Below are 21,323 nucleotides of genomic sequence, written 5' to 3' on the forward strand. Positions count from 1 at the left end.
GACTCCAGAAAGGTTCTGTATCTGATACTCAAGAAAAAAGGGCTCAGGTGTAATATTCAAGTAGAGAATTAAAGAAGAGTCTCCACAATGAATGAGATAACCCCACCTCCCTCTCCTTTTCCAACCCTTAAACAACAGCAGCCAGTTTTACAGGATTCTTCTGCAAAGACACTTTAACAGCCACAGACAGGGCCTACATATATTCCATGTGGAAGTTCCCAAAGAGAGAACTAGCTCACTGCCCTATCTATCTTACAGTGGAGTCTGCTATCCCTAGGTTTGGATACCTAGGTATATACAGAACTTCTGAAAAGTTTCTTAGTAAGTTCTTAAAAGATATGGACAATCACGAGTTACAAATTTGGGGATGTACACACTTCCATTCATGAGACTAACTGGTATTGGATTTGTCCTCCGACCACAAATAACCATAAAACTGGACAGACTACATGAGGCAAATATTTTCAGGTACTGGACAAAAGGTAAGACTAGACCCTGATTCTTGAGAGAAAGAGACACACTGCGTACTGCAATTCCTGGATTTGCATCTGCTCTCTGTTTGGAGGCAGTTTCCTGACCACACTGTAAGGGGTAGAACCCAAGCAGAACATGGGAAGTTTGGCTAAGCTAAGGAGTTAGAAGATAAGAGTTTAGGACTGCAAGGAGTAGTTGGAATTTGTGGGTTAAGGTATCAGAAAGAAGCTCGCCCCAGAAATTGACAGAGTTTCTGCCAACTGGGGGTACTTTAACTTAGATTTCATCAAAATTTAAAATGTTTGCTCTGAAAAAAAAAGAGAAAGAAAGAAAACCAAAAAACACAACACACATACAACTTTGTTAAGAAAGATGAGCCACAGACAAGGAACAACCATTTTCAAATCACATATCCAACAAATGACTGTATCCAGAATACATAAAAATACTCCAAAGTCAATAATAAGAAAACAGACAATCTGATTAGAGTATGGAGGAGAAAAAAAACTGAACGATAATTAACCAAGACGGAATACAAATAGCAAATAAGCACACAAAAACATTAATCAGGTTTATAAAAGATTAAATCTTCTGTAACAAGAAATCAATTGTTTAAACCTACTGATTCAAGAAATTACAAAATAAACACAGTATGTGGAAATATAGAGAGAGGTAAACAGCTAAAGAAATTAAGGGGACTTTCACTTCCAGAGTATAAGGCAGAGGTGCGGTAAGGGCTATTACTTCCCATTACAAGTTTATAATACTAAACAACTTTTTATACTATCATGAAATGTGTAGCTAATCACACAAATATATACATTATTTTTAAAGGAGAGTGCTGTTAATAGTGTCAAGTGCTACTAAGAGAAAGAACAAGATAAACATAGAAAAGCATGCATGGGATATGACAACATGGAGACTAGTTGATCTTGAGAAATATAACTGTGGTAGAGGGATAAGATCAGAAAAAAAACTGCAGCAACAGACTTTGAAATCATACACCCTTGGGTTTGAATCATGGTTTTACCATTTTGTACCTATAAAAAGGTAACTTATTCTATCTGGGCTTGAGTTCCTTTATCAGTGAGATGGAGATAATGATACTAATCACTAGTTCACAGAGTTACTAAAGGATTAGGCCAGACAATACATGTAACATACTAAGCACGGTATCAGAATATAGTGTTAAATGACAAATAATGGCATTATCATCTAAACAGGTGATATCACAGAATAAATGCTGGTATCAATATAATATCTAAGGTTCTTATACTGTTCCTCCCTTTTGATAGGAAATAAATACTTGTACTGAGACACAGCATTTTTATATCCTAAGTGCTCCAGGGGCACCTGGGTGGTTCAGTCGGTTAAGTATCTGACTTTGGCTCAGGTCATGATCCTGGCGGCCTGAGATCAAGCCCTGTATCCAGTTCTTTGCTCAACGGAGAGCCTGCTTCTCCCTCTGCATACCCCCACTTGTGCTCATGCTCTATCTCACTCAAATTAATAAATTTATTTTTTAACAAAGAACATTATAGCCTAAGTGCTCCATAACAAAGATATTGCCTGTATCACTATGGATCAATGACTTAATACATGTAGCAATGTTGTTTTCTCCTTCGAACCAAGTATGATGTCACAACTGGCAAAAGGCCACCTCATCCACAACACAATTATTTAGATATGCTTTAGAAAATGATATCATAGTTGTATCTATCCAGATACACTCTTAAAAAATAGATGGCTTGCACATTATAGATAATCAAAGGAATATCAATATTTGCTAACCTAATTTCATTCTTCTTTCTTAAATACCACAGAAAATTTATCTTACCAAGTCACCCAAAAACATAAAATTGACATTTGATCAAAGTAGTAATTTCCAAATCTGCCTAGATAGCAGAATCACAAGTTCCTAAACATATTCAGATTCAGGGTTTCATCATCCTGCTACTGATCCAAGTGTGGGGCCTAAAATATGTATTTTTAAAATCTACCAAGAAAAACATTAAGAAAAAAAAAGGCCATCTTCAAAAGAAGAAATAGTCAATATAAATGAAACAATTATCTCAACTTTACTACTAGGCAAGAGAATGCAAATATTTAAAAGCAATGAGATTCCATTTTTTGTCCAAATTAACAAAAATTAAAGATATTGAAAATAGTGCTGATGCAGGTATTTAAAAAAAGGGTATTGTGATGTGTCATTGGTTAAGATTTGCCATAACATTCTGTAATAACAGGAAGTATCTTTTATTTTTTTATTTTTTTTTTTAAAGATTTTATTTAATTATTTGTCAGAGAGAGAGCAAGCACAGGCAGACAGAATGGCAGGCAGAGGCAGAGGGAGAAGCAGGCTCCCTGATGAGCAAGGAGCCCTATGCGGGACTTGATCCCAGAACGCTGGGATCATGACCTGAACTGAAGGCAGCTGCTTAACCAACTGAGCCACCCAGGCGTCCCAGGAAGTATCTTTTAAAAACAAACATAGCAGTGCCAGCAATCCCACCCTACTGCTATGTAAGTGCAAGGAACATAAGGATATGTGAATAAGGATGCCAACTATATTTGAGACTGTTCTTGTTTCTTGAGAAAGGCTTATATTGCTATTTATTTTTCTCTTAGGACTGCCTTTGCTGCACCCCAAAGATTTTGAACAGTTGTGTTTTCATTTTCATTTGTTTCCCTGAATTTTTAAAATTTTCCTTTAATTTCCTGGTTGACCCATTCATTCTTTAGTAGGATGTTCTTCAGCCTCCATATATTTGAGTTTTTTCCAACTTTCCTCTTGTGATTTAGTTCTACTTTCAAAGCACTGTGGTCCAAAAATATGCAAGGAATGATCCCAATCTTTTGGTACTAGTTGAGACCTGATTTGTGATCCAGGATGTGGTCTGTTCTGGAGAATGTTCTATGTGCACTAGAGAAGAATGTGTATTCTGCTGCTTTGGGATGGAATGTTCTGAATATATCTGTGATGTCCATCTGGTCCAGTGTGTCATTTAAAGCCTTTATTTCCTTGTTGATCTTTTGCTTAGATGATCTGTCTACTTCAGTGAGGGAGTGTGAAAGTCCCCTACTATTATTGTATTATTGTCAATGTGTTTCTTTCATTTGGTTTTTAATTGGCTTATATCATTGGCTGTGCCCATACTAGGGGCATAGATATTTAAAATTGTTAGATCTTCTTATTGGATAGACTCTCTAAGTATGATACAGTGTCCTTCCTCATCTCTTATCATAGTCTTTGGTTTAAAATCTAATTTGTCTGATATAAGGATTGCCACCCCAGCTTTCTTTTGATGTCCATTAGCATGGTAAATGGTTTTCCACGCCCTCACTTTACATCTGGAGAAGTCTCTGAGTTTCTTGCAGACAGCATATTGATGGGTCTTATTTTTTTATCCATTCTGACACCCTGTCTTTTGATTGGGGCATTTAGCCCTAATTTACATTCAGGGTAACTATTGAAAGATATGAATTTAGTGCCATGTATTACCTGTAAGGTGACTGTTACTGTATATTGTTTCTGTTCCTTTCTGGTTTATGTTACTTTTAGGCTCTCTTTGCTTAGAGGATCCCTTTCAATATTTCCTGTAGGGCTGGTTTGGTGTTTGCAAATTCTTTTAGTTTTTGTTTGTCCTGAAGATTTTTATCTCTCCTTTTACTTTCAGTGACAGCCTAGCTGCATATAGTATGAAAGAAATTGAGGAAGACACAAAGAAATGGAAAAATGTTTCATGCTCATGGATTGGAAGAACAAATATTGTGAAAACGTCTATGCTACCAAGAGCAATCTACACATTTAATGCAATCCCTATCAAAATACCATCAACTTTTTTCAAAGAAAAGATTTCAGTGAAATCTGTTAAATTCTAAGCAATAAAGAGCCAGAGGCTGAGAATACAAGTAGGACTCAAAAGAAATCCAAGTAGAAAGAGGTGACTAAGGAGAGTTTTCAGCTGTCCAGCAGGGCTAGAGAGCCAAAACGTACAAGTCAGGCTTGACAAGGCAGCCAAATTCGAGAAGCTAAGATTCGAAAGATAGGAGGGCAAAGACACCACTGGATGCCAGTTCAACAAGGCATCTTATTAATTCTTAAGCTGCACAGGGCACTTTTTAAAACAGAAAGTTGATGAAAACTGAATAGAGATTTCAACAGTCTCATGGTGCTAGTGAATCAAAAACTGAAGTTCAAAAACTACTACACAGGAGGAACTTAGTAAATACTCCATGCCTTCAGCAGACTTCCCTGTACAGCAATACTCTTATAAATGAAGGTGAGTACAGGTAAATTGAAACTTATGAAGACTCAGCTCAGGCTCTGACTGACTGAAATAGTCTGCTCTATTCTAATTGTCCTCCAGACTAAGGGAGAATCACCTACAATGGATGAAATTATCATTCAGAGCCAATAGTTCTGTGTTCAGGGGTTAAGCCAGTGTCCTGGGATCGAGCCCCGCATCGGGCTCTCTGCTCAGCAGGGAGCCTGCTTCCCCCCTCTTTCTCTCTGCCTGCCTCTCTGACTACTTGTGATCTCTCTCTGTCAAATAAATAAGGAAAAGTCTTTTTAAAAAATTTTTAAAAATACAATAAAATTTAAAAGTCAAAGATGTGTTTAATGGCAGAATGGACACAGCTGAAAGTAGGATTAGTGAGCTACAAGACAGTTACAGATAATATACAAGCTGAAACATGTGTTATCTATGGGAAAGAACCACAAGACAGATCTGCTAAAACCATCAAAGAACTAACAGTCAAATTATTTTAATCTTAGGTATTAGCATATCCCAATTATCTGTACTATTCTAGAGGGTGATAGTTCAGGAGTGAATACAGCTTGAACTTATTCATGTTTAGAGGGTGTCTGAAATTAAGAACTAAGCAGATCCATCTACTCAGACCCTCAACGTGGCCCTAAAGTAAACTGCTTAAAGAAACTGGATCCTAAATATTACAGCTGGTGAAGTTCTGAAGCATGTCCATATTCAAGTGGAGATCCAAGAAGCCAAATTGAAAGAACTGTGGACTGAGCGAATCTTCTTTGAAAAGATTCATTTATTTATTTTGAGAGAGAGAATGAGAGAGAGAGGGGGAGAAAGAGTGGATGAGCGGGGAGGAAGGGCAGAGGGAGTGAGAATCTCAAGCAGACTCCCCACTGAGCCCTGCACGGGGCTTGATCCCACAACCCTGAGATCATGAACTGAGCTGCAGTTAATGACTGGACGCTTAACTAACTGAGCCACACAGGCACCCCACAAATTTTTTTTTAAAAAGCGCTACCTTGAAGATTATGACTTAAACTTTAGAAGAACTAAGGTGATTGGCAGTGGAAGGAGTCACAACATGTGTAACTACTTAACTAAAACTGTCTTAATTTTTGAATCAACAAATAAACCAAATATATCTGAAGAATGCAGTATCCTTCAGACATTAAAAATATAGTAAAGTTAACAAACTGACGTTTGCCAGTGGAGAGGGGCAGGAAGTGGCAGCAAAATAGATGAAGGAGCTGGAGAAACAGGCTTCCGGTTACGGAATGAGAAGCCACAGGATGAAAGGTACAGCATAAGGAATACAGTCAACAGTACTGTCACAACATTGTATGGTGACAGACGGTAGCTACACTTACGGTGAGCATAACATATGGAGTTGTCGAATCCCCGTTTTGTACACACGGAACTAATGTAATATTGTGTGTCAACTATACTTCAATTAAAAAAACAACACAAAACGCAAATATATATGTATAGTAAAAAACTTTATACCAGTAATGTTTAGAATTTAAACAAAACATACGTTTCTAGAAAAACAAAACTTATAAAAACTGACACAAAACTGGGGCACCTGAGCAGCTCAGTCGGTTAAGCCTCCAACTCTTAATTTCAGCACAGGTCATGATCTCAGGGTCATGAGATCCAGTCCCGCATTGGGCTCTGCGGTCAGCATGAAGTCTACTTCCTTCCCTCTCTCTTCCTCTGCCCCTCCCCTCACTCATTCAATCTCTCTAAAATAAATCTTTTTTTTTTTTTTTAAACCTGACACGAAACAGAAAAATATGAATTAGTTCTTTATCTGTTAGAAAGACTGAATCCATAACTAAAGACCATCCACAAAGAAATCTGTAGGCCCATATGGTTTTACCCGTGAAATCTCCAAACATTTAAAAATAAATTCACTAATATTACACAAACACTTCCGGAGAAAAGAAAAAAAAACAAAAAAACAAAAAAACTTCCCAACTCGTTTTATAAGGCCAGCATAATCTTGATACCAAAACATGACAGGACATTACAAGAAAAGAAAATTCCAAGCTGGTATATCTTATGAATATAGATACAAACATTCTAAGCTATATAGCAAACCAACTGCAGTAATATGTGGAAAGGATAATATAACTGATAAAATTATATTTCAAAATAACAAGCTGTCATAATGTGTAAAATAATTTCAAAATAACAAGTTGTCCTAATGTGTAAAATAATAATCAATGTAGTCTGTCACATTAACAGATTAAAGGAGAAAAACTATATACTCATCAATACAGAAAATGAATTTGATAAACAGTTACTCATAATTTTAAAAAAACTCTTAGCATATTAGGAATAGAAGGGCAACTCTTCTAAAAAGTCAGATTTAAAACAAAAACAAAAACAAAAAAAGTTATAACAGACACCAGAATGGTGAAATACTGAATGCTTTCCCCGTAAAGTCATGAAGAAACAAAAGTACTCCCTGCTCACCCTCAACGCTGTATTGAAGTTTCTGGCCATTGCAGTATGATAAAAGAGAGAAAGTACATAGATTGGAAAGGAAGAACTAAAGCTGTCATTATTCACAGTAACACAAATGTGTATATATAAAATCTAAAAGAATCTACACACTATTAGAATTAAGTGACTTTAGCAAGGTTGTTGGATACTAGTTCATTTACAAAAACACAAAATGCACTTCTATCTATGAGGAAGCTTATTTCTTAAATGACACTTTATGATAACATCAAAAAGTGTCTAACACTTAGCAGTACATTTAACAAAAGATTTGTAAGTCCTATGCACACACATACACACAAACCATTTGGAAACAACACTGAAATTACAAGAATATCTAAATAAATGGACAAATAGATCACTCGTGGGCTGGAAGACTCAATACTATTGACAGTAGTCAACTGTCCCCAAATTCACACAATTCCAATCAAAATCCCAAGCATGTTTTTGTATAGGCATGTGATTTGATAAGCTGATCCTGACATTTATATGGAAAGGAAGAGAACCAAGAATAGCCAAGTCAATCTTGCAGAACCACAGGGGAGGACAGAAGTTATCAGATATCACAGCTTACTACAAAGCTACAGTGACAATGTGGTATTGGCTCAAAGACAGATAACAGGCCAGTAGAATACAACATGGAGTCCAGAAATAAACCTCTCTATAGCCTCCCACGTTTATGACAAAGAGATGCTAAAGTATAGTGAAGAAAACATAACTCTTCAATAAACAGTGCTGAGGCTATTAGATATCCACATGGGGAAAAAAGTATCCTGACCTCTTCCACATATTATATTTTTAAAAGGTAATAAAATAATAAGCTTCTTGGAAATAAAACAGTAAAAACTTATTGAAATGGGCAAAGATTTCTTAACCAGAACACAAAACACACTTATATTAAAAGGAAAATTTCACAGACTGCAGTACATTGAAATTAGGAAACTCTTGTTACAGCCGATCTGTGGCCCGCTATTTGGGAACCTCTTAATCTATACAGTCAGATAATTTACTCAATTCTCATTATGTAACATTCACATAACTACTTTTGCCTTTGTGATGGATAATATCTTCATTTATGAAATTAAATCCATAAAACTCATAATAAGGACTTCAAATAATAGTGATTTCTAACAGTTAGGATTTTTAATAACTACTGGAAACTCAACAAGGAATCAAGTACAATTTGAATTTAATGTACCAAGTGGCATTGTTTTTTACTTATTTCTAAAAATGCAGTTTTACTTCTAATATTAAATTCTACTAATAATACTCAGTTATCACAGATGATAAAAATGGCAGGGAGGCACCCAGTGCCCTGTAAAGGAGACATGAGGAAAAGCCAACTTAAATCATAGTAAAGGCCCAGAGCTGCTCTCTGGCTAGCCGAGGTCAGTCATTTGCTGCAACAAAAATAATCTCAAAGATACAAAGATACAAAGTAATAAGCCTGTTCTTCTGTTTATTTAAATTATAAAATCAGGTGGTTCATCTAGGATCATAGCTACAATAGAACAAACCTTTCTCTGAGTGGGAAAAAACAATTATACATTATTTTACTCAGAAAAGCCCTTAGATAGGCGAGAAAGGGAGAGAAGTATAACAAAGATAGTATATCAGCTTCTAGAATGTACAAATTTAAAAAGGTATTAATGAAAAATTTCATACAGTCCAACTCTCATTCTCTGCTCATGCCACAGCTCATAAAGACAATGTACATTTATCTTTTACTGTGTGAAGGGCACTGTGTTTTCTCAACTACCAAGCATTTACCTTTGCAGCAAGCTGTAGTCCAATTTTGTCAGCTTCAGCCTCTAATGTCCTACTGTACGGTCTATCAAACATATACTAAGAAGAAATAAGAAAGAGAAGCTCCATTAAGGATATTTATTTCATAGTAAAAGGAGTAACAAAATGCAATTTTTGAAATTAATTTCATGGAGCATCTAGGATAAAGTTTTTATGCTCCCCATGATTAACATTTAAAGAATACCATGATATAAAGTAGAAAGTGCAGCCTTTATTTCCTCCATCACAGATTAATATTTTAAAACATGAAAAGAATATTAAAAAAAATTATGCCTACAGACTTCTGGAGACTCTACAGTATCACATGGAGTACAGCAATCCCCCTTACCCACGACTTCAGTTTCCATGGTTTGAGTTACCCACAGTCAACAGGGGTCTGGAAGCAGATGGTCCTTCTGACGCACGGTCGGGTCTCTAGCAGCCTAGTGCTACACCACAACGCCTACATCATTTACCTCACTTCATCCCGTCACATAGGTATTTTACATCTCACATCATCTCAAGAAGTTGATGCAGTACAATAAGATATTTTGAGAGAAGCCACACACACATAACTTTTTTTTACAGTATGTTGTTATAATTGTTCTGTTTTATTATGAGTTACTGTTGTTAATCTTTTATTGTGCTTAACTTATAAACTTTATCACAGATATGTATGTACAGGAAAAAACATAGTATATATAGGATTTGCTACTATCTGAGGCTTTAGGCCTATCCACTAGGGGTCTTGAATATACTCCCCTCCCCACACCCCATGGATAATGGGGTAGGAGTATTACTGTACAGGTATCCCCCATTTTCCAAAAGTTTGCCTCACATTACTTTGCTTTTATAAAAGACCTACATTAGTACCTGTTTTCACTAACCAAAAAAAATCCAAAGAGTATGTTTACTTTTATGAAAAAAAAGCCTAAAACCAAAGTGATAGAACATGAACTTTCAGAAAGCAGTGGATACACACACTTCTATTTTCCCAATTATAATCTCTACCTACTGTGTAGGGGTTCCCCTAAAGAAAGCTCATTAATGTAAGTTTTAATATTTTGATCATTTTGTTCTTACAGTATTAAATATATTTTTTTTAATTTTATTTATTTGAAGAGAAAGAGAGAGCACAAGTAGGCAGAGCAGCAGACAGAGGGAGAAGGAGAAGCAGACTCCCCAGTGAGCAGGGAGCTTGACACAGAACTTGATCCCAGGACCCTGGGATCAAGACCTGAGCCAAAGGCAGATGCTTAATCAACTGAGTCATCCATGTGCCCCAGATCTTACATTTTTAAAGAAAACTGAAAAAAATATAGCTAGATAATAACCACTGACACTACTAGAGAATTTATTTCAGTTAGAAAATTAACCATAGAGCAGACTTTTCTTTCTTTGATAAATTATCTTAATGCTATCTTTCTCTGCTAAGTATTGATTAGTTAGGGAAATGAAATTTTCTTTCAACTTCAATAAAAAAATACAAATAGATATCATAATTTTAACTTTCCTAATTACTTGTATTTATGTGAATGCTTTCCAGTTAAATTCTAATTTTCAGTAAGTACTAAAATTTGTATGCAATGGATCAATAGGACTTTTGAGAACAGAGTTATTAATAGAGGAACACTTTTTCAGAGGTAGCTACATGTCAGTGATGTCTAGAAATAATATAATCAATCTAATCCATAGTACATGGACTACTAGATATGACTTTCTTCCTTCTCAATCATGTCTTTTTTCGGCTGCTTAACTGTATTGTATCATGTCTTCACTCTCAATGAGCAGTCTGCAGGGGTCCATCAAGTCTACTGATAGCATAACTGGTTAAAAACATGGGCTTTAAAGGACAGAAACTTACACTCAAGTCCAAATGCTGACACTTACTAACTGTGAACACCTGGCTAATTGTTTAACCTCTCTAAGCCCGGTAGCATCATATGTAAAATGGAGTAGCAACAGCACCAACCTCCTAGGGTTGCAGACAGGATAAATTGAGGAAATAATAATAGCAGCGCCTGTTTAATGAGTCCTTACTTTGTACTGGGTACGACACTAAATGCTTTATAATCACTGGTTCTCAACTGGATATGATTTTGTCCCCCAGGGACATTTGGAAATGTTTGGAGACTTTTTTTTTTTTTTTTTTTAAGAGAGAGAGAGTGCACACAAGTGGTTAAGGGGCAGAGGGAAAGACAGAATCTTAAGCAGGCTCTACACTCAGCATGAGCCTGATGTGGGGCTCAATTCATGACCCTGAGATCATGACCTGTGCCGAGAGATCATGACCTGAACCGATCAGGATCAAGAGTCAGACACTTAACTGAGCCACCCAGGCACCCCTGGAGACATTCTTGATTGTCACAACTGTGGGGGAGGGCAGTTGTGGGTGAAAGTACTACTGGTATCTAGTGGGTAGAGGTCGGATGTTCAGAGTAGATGTTTAGAGGCTAAACATCCCACAATGCATGGGACAATTCCCCACAACAAAGAATTATCTAGTCGAAAATGTCAACAGGCTTAGATTGAGGGATCCTACTTTAAAATGCATCATTGGGGCGCCTGGGTGGCTCAATTGGTTAAAGCCTCTGCCTTGGGCTCAGGTCGTGATCCCAGGGTACTGGGATCGATCCCCACATCAGGCTCTCTGCTCAGTAGGGAGCCTGCTTCCTGCCCTCTCTCTGCCTGCCTCTCTGCCTACTTGTGATCTCTGTCAAATAAATAAATAAAATCTTCAAAAAAATAAAAATAAAATAAAACAAAATGTATCATCAAACCCACAACAGTGCTCTGAGTTAGCCAGTAATATGCCAATTTACAGATGAAGAAACTGAGACCTATAATTGGTGAAGTAATCTGCCTAGGTTCTATAGAATTTAGGTCTAACAGAGCCTAAATTCAAACATAGGTCCATCTGCTCACAGCTAGTATTCTTAGCCCCTATACATAATTAATCTAGTGTTTATCCTCATACCTAACATATGGTAAGTAACCAATAAATCTTATCACTAATAGCTTCTAAAACCCTACCTGGTAGCACTCTATGTGGGCTACTATATTATACCTAAATCTTTTAAAATTACAAAAATATGACTCCCCAATGGTTATGTGAAGACTCCTATTTCTTCTTTTCTCCGACAAATGAATGTCAGCAATTCCCCCTCCTTTATGACTTCACTATCCGCATCCCCTCCTGCTCTCCAATCATAAGGAGCAAAGCTTTCTAGAGAAACTTTTCCTCATCACCAAAATTACTGGGGGAGTCTTGATTTAGGGAAAAAGAGCTCAAAAAGAAGTAATCCCTACTTTATTTTTAGTTTAATTATTAAAGAATTATATGAAGTAGCCCGATTCATGAAGTATTTCAAGGGAGAAACAGCTACAAGTTATCTTTCTTATGACAAAATCTTCAGAGTACATTACAGAAAAAAGCTATGTACTGATAAATGAGGGGAAAACCACATTAATTCCTTTGACTTCCCAGCATATCAATAAAAGAAATAAAATTCTAAATATGAGACCCTATAACCTAAGTAATTACAATTCTTTTTTTTTCCTTTTAAGAACCTTTATTTCAATATAAATGCAGCCAGATGATACAGTAACACTGAATACAAGACTTAGTCATCCAATTTCAAAAGCATTTTGTCTCATTTTACACATTAGATTTAAACAGCACCCAGATGGCACAGTGATGGGTCCTCCACAAATCATTAAATAAACAAATAACAGATTGTTTCTGAATAACCAAACCTCCCAGGACAAGAGAAAATATATGAAAAAAAGATGTAAAATAAAATAATTAATCGTAGTTAACAAAGCAATTATCGATTGCAAGACCTACTTTCAGTAGTGAAGTGTTCTGAACAAAATGAGGACCCCAATAAATTTTACAAGGATTATCAACATACATAAGTACTAAAATTAAGTTAACAAACACCTAATAAGATTATCCTTTCAGGGGCGCCTGGGTGGCTCAGTGGGTTAAGCCTCTGCCTTCAGCTCAAGTCATGGTCTCAGGTTCCTGGGATGGAGCCCAGCATGGGCTCTCTGCTCAGCAGGGAGCCTGCTTCCCCCACCCTCTCTGCCTGCCTCCCTGCCTACTTGTGATCTCTGTCAAATAAATAAATAAAATCTTAAAAAAAAAATTATCCTTTCAGTATTTTCCAGGTAATTTTAATTTAACTGGGAGTAAGGAGACAAGGGTGGTAAAGCAGCTTCAGCAACACTGTGCCCATAAAAATTTACAGGTTTTAAGAGTTTCCCATCAGAATGCAAATATTTGGGGAAAGGGAGAGTCATAGTAAGTACACCACAGTCACTATGAGAGACAAAACTGAAAAGTCTGAAGGTAAAGTGACAGAAGAAAGGAAAGGATCTGTGACCAGGTTTTCTCTCCTTTAGACCAATAATTATGTACCCCCCCCCCACACACACAGTATTGTATTAGCCAAAAGTTGCTAAGCCCTTGTAACACATCTATCCCCCATCATTTAAGAGATATAGTATCTTCTAATTGGAATGTTCATTATTAAGAATATCCCCTAAAGGGACGCCTGGGTGGTTCAGTTGGCTAAAGCCTCCAACTCTTGATCTCCGATAGGTCATGGTTTCATGGGTAGTAAGGTCGAACCCCGCTGGCTCTACACTCTGTGGGGAATCTGCCTCTCTCTCTCTTTCTTTCTGACCCCTCACCCTGCTGATGCCTGTGTGTGTGTGTGTGCATGTCTGCGTAGTGCTCTCTCTCTCTGGAATAAATCAATCTTAAAAAAAAAAAAAAGAAGAAGAAGAAGAAGATCTCCTAAAAATGAGAAAACTTAGACACTAAAATTTAGTAGCTGTATTTCATGGTATGTCAAAACATCTCTGGTATATCTCTGGTATCTGTTACTTTATAGTAATATTTAAAATATCCTCATCACAGGCCATTACAAATTCAACTTACTGTCTCACACTTACCTCCTGCAGTTTAGACTGTATCCACTGGCCCAAAAGTGCCAAACTATCTCGAGGGCAAATGGCCCAAATCATTGTGAGAAAAATCAGACCTAGGAAATCCAATAAATGAACCAAGCTAGCCTTTTCTGCCTGAGAATAATCAAAATAATGAAAATTACTTTTAATAAATTAAGAATATACATCAAAAAATAAAAAGACAGTATATACCTATATTTTCTAGTTCATCAAGTATAATTACATTAAATAATTTACATTTTAACTGACCTTCACCAACTAAAATTGCATATTCTTCTTCTTCTATGTGCATTAATTCATTCCCTCCCTTGCTTACATACTTGCTTATGTGTATATACATTCATTCATTCATTCATTTACCAAGCCACATAACATCATTTAGACACAATGACAAGTTCATGGATATGAATGTATATTCTTATGTAGATATATAAGAATGTATGCTTCTTATATTAACAAGCATAATAATCTTGTGAAATAGGTACAATTACCCTATTTTATAAAGAAACTAAGATGGGGAAAAGTTAACAGAGTTGCCAAAATTCACAGAGCTATTAGTAAAAGGACAAACCCAGGAAGTTTTAGTTTCTAATATACCCGTTACTTTTTAAAGCAACCAAATGTGCTCATTATGCTTATACCTTTGAACAGACTAAATACTACCTAACATATGAAATAGTTAAAACACAGAAAATTCAGAAAAATATTGGAAATTTATTTTAAACAAAAGTCTTTTGGACTTTATGACCTAATATATAAGGTATGATTCATCTATGCAAGTTTGCAATTTTATCACTCTGGTATTTCTCACTAGGAAATAGAGTTCTACGAAGTTTTATATTTATTTAGAACAGTAACCAATTTTACTTAAAATAGCTGTTTTGAGTAGTAATTTCTAAATGCAAGTTTAACACACTGGATTGTTTATCATTCCCTGATAAAGCTGATTAATAATGTTAATGTAATGCTGATATTGACTGTATAGGAATCATTACTTGAATGTATGAAACAAGGCTGACAACTAAACATAATCACTTAGAACACTTCTCTTAATGATATAATCTACCCTCACAAAGCATTCTTTGCTTTATTATATGAACCGTGTATCATGAAAAACAATTATGGAATCACTTTAGCACAAAAGAGGAAAACTACAAATGATAAAGTCATTACTGAAGAGAACATCCTTGTTATTAATTATTAAAGAATATAATTGCTATTAGAGAGTTTTAGAAAACTAAAAAAATTTTTTAAATATGTATTTGTAGAAGAAAGAAAACATTAAAGGCTATATGAAATCAAAATGGAGACTGCTAAAAGAGAAAATACACTGCTGAAAATGTGTAAGACCTCTACAAAAAATATTAATAGCTATTTTCAATTTTTAAGACTGGTATTTTCTTTTTGTATCTTATCTAATTAGCATTCCTGTCCTGACCGAGATGACAACAATATGCTGAATGAGGCACTGAACTAGAGGCCAGAAAGGTAAAGGCACAGAATATGAACATCTCTTAAATGCTAAAAATGACCAATATTAATTGACAGGTATGAAGCCCTTTCTTGAAAGACAATCTATTTTGATTGTTTAGATTTATTCTTATACATATCTGTTCATGGAAAATGTTTTTTCTATTTTTCCATAACTCAAAAGAAATGACAGAGATAATTACTATTTGTTCTTCAAAAAAACACAACTGTGGCCAACCTCAATTTATTAATACTTTAAGGAATAGACAGAATTTGAGATGACTTTTATAGAGATTAGTAACATTATCATTTCCATTTAAAATTAGTGTTACTTGCATTTTCAACATAGCATTTCACGATTCTTTCACTATTTATCTTCTTGTTTTCAATTAGGAAATATATGTCTTTCTAATTAATGTGGACAAAAGAGATATGTTTATTTTTAACGAATAAAAATAAATATATGAGTAAATAAATATATTGGGTTTTTTGGACTCATACCAAGTCAAACAGATGTGTATTCACAGGAGTATAAATCAGCCTTAATTCTATGATCCATTAAAATAAGCTCTACCAATAATCAGGTAACTATGGTAAAAGGAAGCAGTGTTGGATTTACAAACACAAGAACTGGGTTAAAATCCCAATCTGTCAGTTGGCCTCATTACTCATGTTACTTACAGTCTTTTTAAACATGAGTTTCCTCATACAGAATATAGAGATATTAAATACATACTTAATGAGAATGTTATTAAAATTATAATTGAGAAGGTATGTACTTAAAAGCTCAGCAAACTATAAAATGGCAAGATATCATTATTATTACTCTGCATTAATTATATATGGCATATCAATCTGGAGATTTTCAGAGATGCTCCAAGCAATCCTCTGAGAATGAATAAAAAAGTAAGAAAACTGATTTACCCACTTAAATAGTAATATCACTTTCATATAGTTAATTTTCTGAACAGATTACAAGTATGTTAATAATTATGGAAAATTTAAAATCTAATTTGAAGTAATTAGAGGTTGAGAATAATTACTTTTTAGCAAAAGAGACAGGTAATAACAATACTATTTAAGAGAAATACTAATTATTCAGGTATCAAATACTAAAGACCATAAAAATTCTCACAATAACCCAATCATATTTTTTTCAGGTAACAGAATAAGTCAATTACTAAAGATTAAAATTCTATCTTTTAAAGAAAAAGAAAACTGAAAAGTCGGTTTTACAAGATTTAACTTGCTAACTTCAAAGCGGTATTGTAAGAACTGAATATTCATTCTAGGTACTTACAGCATGCCCAAGTACTGCGTGTGCTATTTCATGGCCCAGAAGGAAGGAAAGTTGATGGATATCAGTCACACTATTTAAAAGCCCGGTGAAGATAAACACTTGTCCATTCTGCACCATAAAGAAAACAATGTAAGCAAGTGGACACCTTAAAAAAACAAGGACTAAATTGAACAATTAAACATTAGGTGTGAGAACTTTCACTTACTGGAAGCACGAAGGCATTTACATCTGGGGAATCAACCACATGAATAATCCAATTGATCTCAGAGACCCCTGGAATATCTTTATTGCATTCAATCAAATGATTAACCACCTCCTTAACCATTAGGTATCGGGCATCCTTCTCAGTGAGCATATCATTTTTAAATTCGTCCATCCACTGAAAGATTAAAAAGTCATCTTTATCTTCAGAGAGTTGTAGCTCTACTACAAAATGTTTATACTGCTTCATGAAAAGTTATATGGCTACTTATTGGTAGTATTTTTAATTATGTAAAAATCTACATATACTAAACACTTAGATCCTTAAATCTGAATTATTCAGGCAAAGGCAATGTGATTTCTCACAAATGGAATGAATTCTAATAACTAAGATTTTTCATATAAATTGATTGAAATAAAACTTTTATCTTTTCTATTAGCCTATAAACAAATAAAATGCTTAAATATGATTTCTATTTTTCCTAAATATTTTGGAAAACAAAACATTGCCTAGGGGACAAAGATTTCACGTAAGGAAATATAAAACAAAATTACTTTCATAACCTACTGAATTGAACAGCCTATACTTAATGAAAAAAAGACTTCTACCAAAAAAAGGACATTTCATTAATTTTAAAGGTTTATTCACACAGAATCAAAGGAAATTTCTGAAATTTTAGAATAGGCATGTCATTTTCTCTACACTATGTTGAGTAAGAGTAGCTACCATATGAAGACACTTTTCTGAAGCTATATTCATGAGAAACCCTTTCAAGTGTAGGAAAATTAAAGGTGTTCTGAAAATATTACTTTAATTTCCACAAAATGTGTAACTTCTTTCACATATGGAGCAAAAAGTTTATAACCTTCCCTGAGATGTATTAAAAATAGATGTTTTTATAGCACTAGAATCTAAATAGTCTTTAGAATCAATAGCATTTTTAAAAAGCACAAGTCACCACTGTAAACCGAAACAAAAAATATTATACTTCTGAAGTAGACAAAACAAGCAAAATTATACATAATAACAGCACTTTATAATATCTCTATAAGAACATGTGCTTCAATTTTCATATCAAGCAGGTTATTACATTTGTAGGAAAAAAAGGATATATATAAACACATAATTATTTAAAGCGTCTAAGTGATATGAATGGTAGAAGACATACTAATTTAACACTAGGCCTGCCTCAATCTTTCCAGAACATTTTCCTCAAACTTGCTTCAGGTAAGACTATCCTAAGAAACACCTCCAATCTCTGTATAAGTTCTACTAGAAGAGATGCATCTTATCTTTACTAGGAACAACCTTTTTAGTGAAAAAACATTGTTATTTCTTTTTTAATGGTAACTTTCCACCGACAAACTCAGAAGCTTCACTGAAATAAAAAGCCACAAAGATTCAGCCATGCCAAAACTGTCAAGTGAGACTATGAGACTTTAATTCAAAAAATACTGAGTACATGCTATATATGTGTGCTAAGAACTGGAAAAAGAGGATCTGTCCTCAAGAAACTCTCTAGTGGTATAAAATGCTTAACTTACCTCATACTTGCTAAGGAGTTAAGGCTTCTGAATTCCAACTTTATTTTGCATTCAAAAAATATAATAAATTGCCAGAAATGATATTTTAGAAAAAAATCCTATTCTACATTACTTTCAAGGTACAAAATTCTATTACATACCTACTTATCTAAAATATATGTATACTAAGCACTACTTTGTACACTGTGCTAGTACTTAAGATAAAAATGATGAAACAGACAGGGTCTGTGTTCCCACAGAGCTTAGGCTAACAAAGGAGACAGATCAGCAAATAAATAATTATGCAAATAATTATTATGTTACCCTCATGATAAGTGATTTAAGGGAACAGTACAGTATGCAAAGAGAAAACAAAAGTAGGAGACTGGACCACAATAGAGCCAAGCACTGGACACAAATACAAATGAGCTCATTTATAATTTAGTCTGTATGAAGGATACCCCCTAGAGCCTAAAGTAGCCAACCTGCGTAACTCAGCCTGGATAATCAAGGGAGGCTTTCCCGAGAAAGTGGCATTTAAGGTGACATGTGATAAGCAGGAGTTAGCTGGGTGAATGAGAAGAAAAGCAACGTAGGCAGTAGGAATACTAAGTACAAAAAGTTGGGGGCCTTTTGGGAAAATGCTAATTTTCTATCAAAGATCAACATTAAAAAGTAGTGCATCTTTCATCTGAAGAAACTTTCCTGCTTTGAGTATTATATTAAGCAATCTAATTACAAACAATTCTTAATACTCACTGTTTCATATTCCAGTTCTGATAAAAGTCTGAAATGTTCTTTCCCCAATAATAGTAGCTTCCTCCTTCCCGTGACAGGACTCACTTCCAGGTGAGTAAAATAAAACACTACAAAGAGCAATCCAAAACTACTGAAACATAGGAGTAACTTCCATTTATTCTTTCTTAAACTTTCTTTAAATAGTTCCTTCTTGTTAGGAGGAAGTGCCTGCCACCATTTCCTTATGCCCCTAGAGTAAAAAGAAAATTCAAAGTCCTGAAAAGAGTATCAGCACATATCACCAAAACTTAATCTTATGCTGGGATTTTATGTCTTCAAACACTTGAATTTTTCTGATATATTTCTCTGTATAGATGAATTTTTTTTAATTTATAAAATTTAGTTAAATGATAAACAAGTAATCAGTTATATAGAACTATAGTTAAAAATTCTAATGTTCATTACACACATTTTATTCTTCAGTTATTTTAAAGGTGAACACTGAGTATCTATTTTACACAACTTCCATTAATTAACTTTTATTGACTGTTTACCACATGCAAATCACTATTCGAATTGTTACACATATGTCATCTAATTTAACCTTCAAAATAACCCCGTTAGACAAGAGAAAACTGAGACAGAGAGAGAAGTGAAGCAACTTGCCCAAGGTTGCAGAAGTGATAAGGGAAAACTAGGCAAGGAAGACAATGTGATCCCAGAGTCTGAGCACTTAACCACTGAGTAGGGATGAACTGCCCCCATAAACATCTGAGTAGATTATGGTAACAATAACCTGTTCCTTTAACCATGATCCTCCCCACTGCTCATGAGACTTCTGGCACTACTACTATCCGCCAGTACTTCAGCAAGGTATAAGGGAAACTACCTCAGGATTGATTTTAGATGTAAGTATTGCTCACCAGAAAAAAGTCCACTATCCCCTCAAGAACATGACAAAGGAGAAGTAATAAGGGCTTAAACACTATAAATAAAGAAATGAGAGACCGTATGGTTAACACAGGAGGAGGTCTACTTTCTACCAGGCAACAATACTCTCTGTTGTTTACTGGGGTTCACAGACATTTTGATAAGCAATGTTTTCAATACCAGGGCAAAATTTTCCCTCGTAAGTTCATCTGTGAAATCATAACAAAAATTTAAGATAAATACATTATTCTCTTGACACAATTCATCTTATAAAATAACTTCAAGTTATCTTAATTTTATTAAGTGACACACCTAAAATGCCTCAAAGTGTTTCAACCTGAAGAAACTTAGGCCAGACTCATTTCCTACTTAAACTTTATATGACTTATTATTTTTTGCTTAAAATTATGAAAACACAGCTTAAAAGAAAATGTTAAGTTGTCATAATAGTAACAAAAACAAAAAGTTAAAAATAATGATTAAAAAGGACAATAAAGAGCCATTGGCCTAAGAACCTAGGCTGAGCTGTGACAAAGATTCTCTCTTCCACCAGAATCTACTCAGGCTTTTTTCAACAAGGCCTCACCTTTGGACTTCTGTATTTCTCTCTCCATTGTCCAGTTTCAGCAAGAGTCCTGCTAAATCAGTTTACCCAGAATCCCCCATCCTCCATATCTGATCACCCTCAGTATCTGATTAGGTTTATCATCATTCACCAGCCCCCAAGTGATATCTGATCACCCTTACCTGTCTTCGGCAAGAAGCTTGGAAGGGTCATGTTAGAGAGAATTCCCCCTTATTCCTAATGATTCATCTTAGCAATTTTCCATCCACCAAACCTCACCCTGCTCCTTGGCTATAAATTCCCACTTGCCCATGCTGTATTCAAAATTAACTCTATAAATTCCCTCTTGCCCATGCTGTATTCAAAATTAACTCTGGTTCTATACTTAGGTCTCTCTTCCCCTACTGCAAAAGTCCCGCATAAAATCTGTATTTACTGCTTTAACTATTGTCTAGCTCTGGTTTTCTCTGACAGCCGTTACTTACATCAAGAGCTACCACAGCTGTATTTTTTTCTGGGTGCCAATGTCAAATCATAAGCAACACAATATATTAAGAGAACAGAAGTTTTCAATTTCTGATAGAAA

General features: G+C 34.9%; 1 protein-coding gene across 6 annotated transcripts in view; it reads right to left on the bottom strand.

Annotated features, from left to right (window-relative positions):
- LOC111143490 (OMA1 zinc metallopeptidase) overlaps positions 1-21,323 on the bottom strand; it is a 97,720-nt gene that overhangs the window by 66,246 nt on the left and 10,151 nt on the right. For all 6 annotated transcript variants that reach the window (XM_022497289.1, XM_022497288.1, XM_022497290.1 and 3 more), the window contains exons 3-7: positions 19,264-19,492; positions 16,985-17,158; positions 16,780-16,887; positions 13,995-14,123; positions 9,018-9,092 (exon numbers count right to left, since the gene is read on the bottom strand). In XM_022497289.1, the coding sequence (XP_022352997.1) occupies positions 9,018-9,092; positions 13,995-14,123; positions 16,780-16,887; positions 16,985-17,158; positions 19,264-19,492 (715 nt within the window). The remainder of the gene's footprint in view (positions 1-9,017; positions 9,093-13,994; positions 14,124-16,779; positions 16,888-16,984; positions 17,159-19,263; positions 19,493-21,323) is intronic.

The sequence above is a fragment of the Enhydra lutris genome, unplaced genomic scaffold, assembly GCF_002288905.1.
Source record: "Enhydra lutris kenyoni isolate GAN:26980312 unplaced genomic scaffold, ASM228890v2 scaffoldscaffold9, whole genome shotgun sequence".
Classification (NCBI taxonomy): Eukaryota; Metazoa; Chordata; class Mammalia; order Carnivora; family Mustelidae; genus Enhydra; species Enhydra lutris.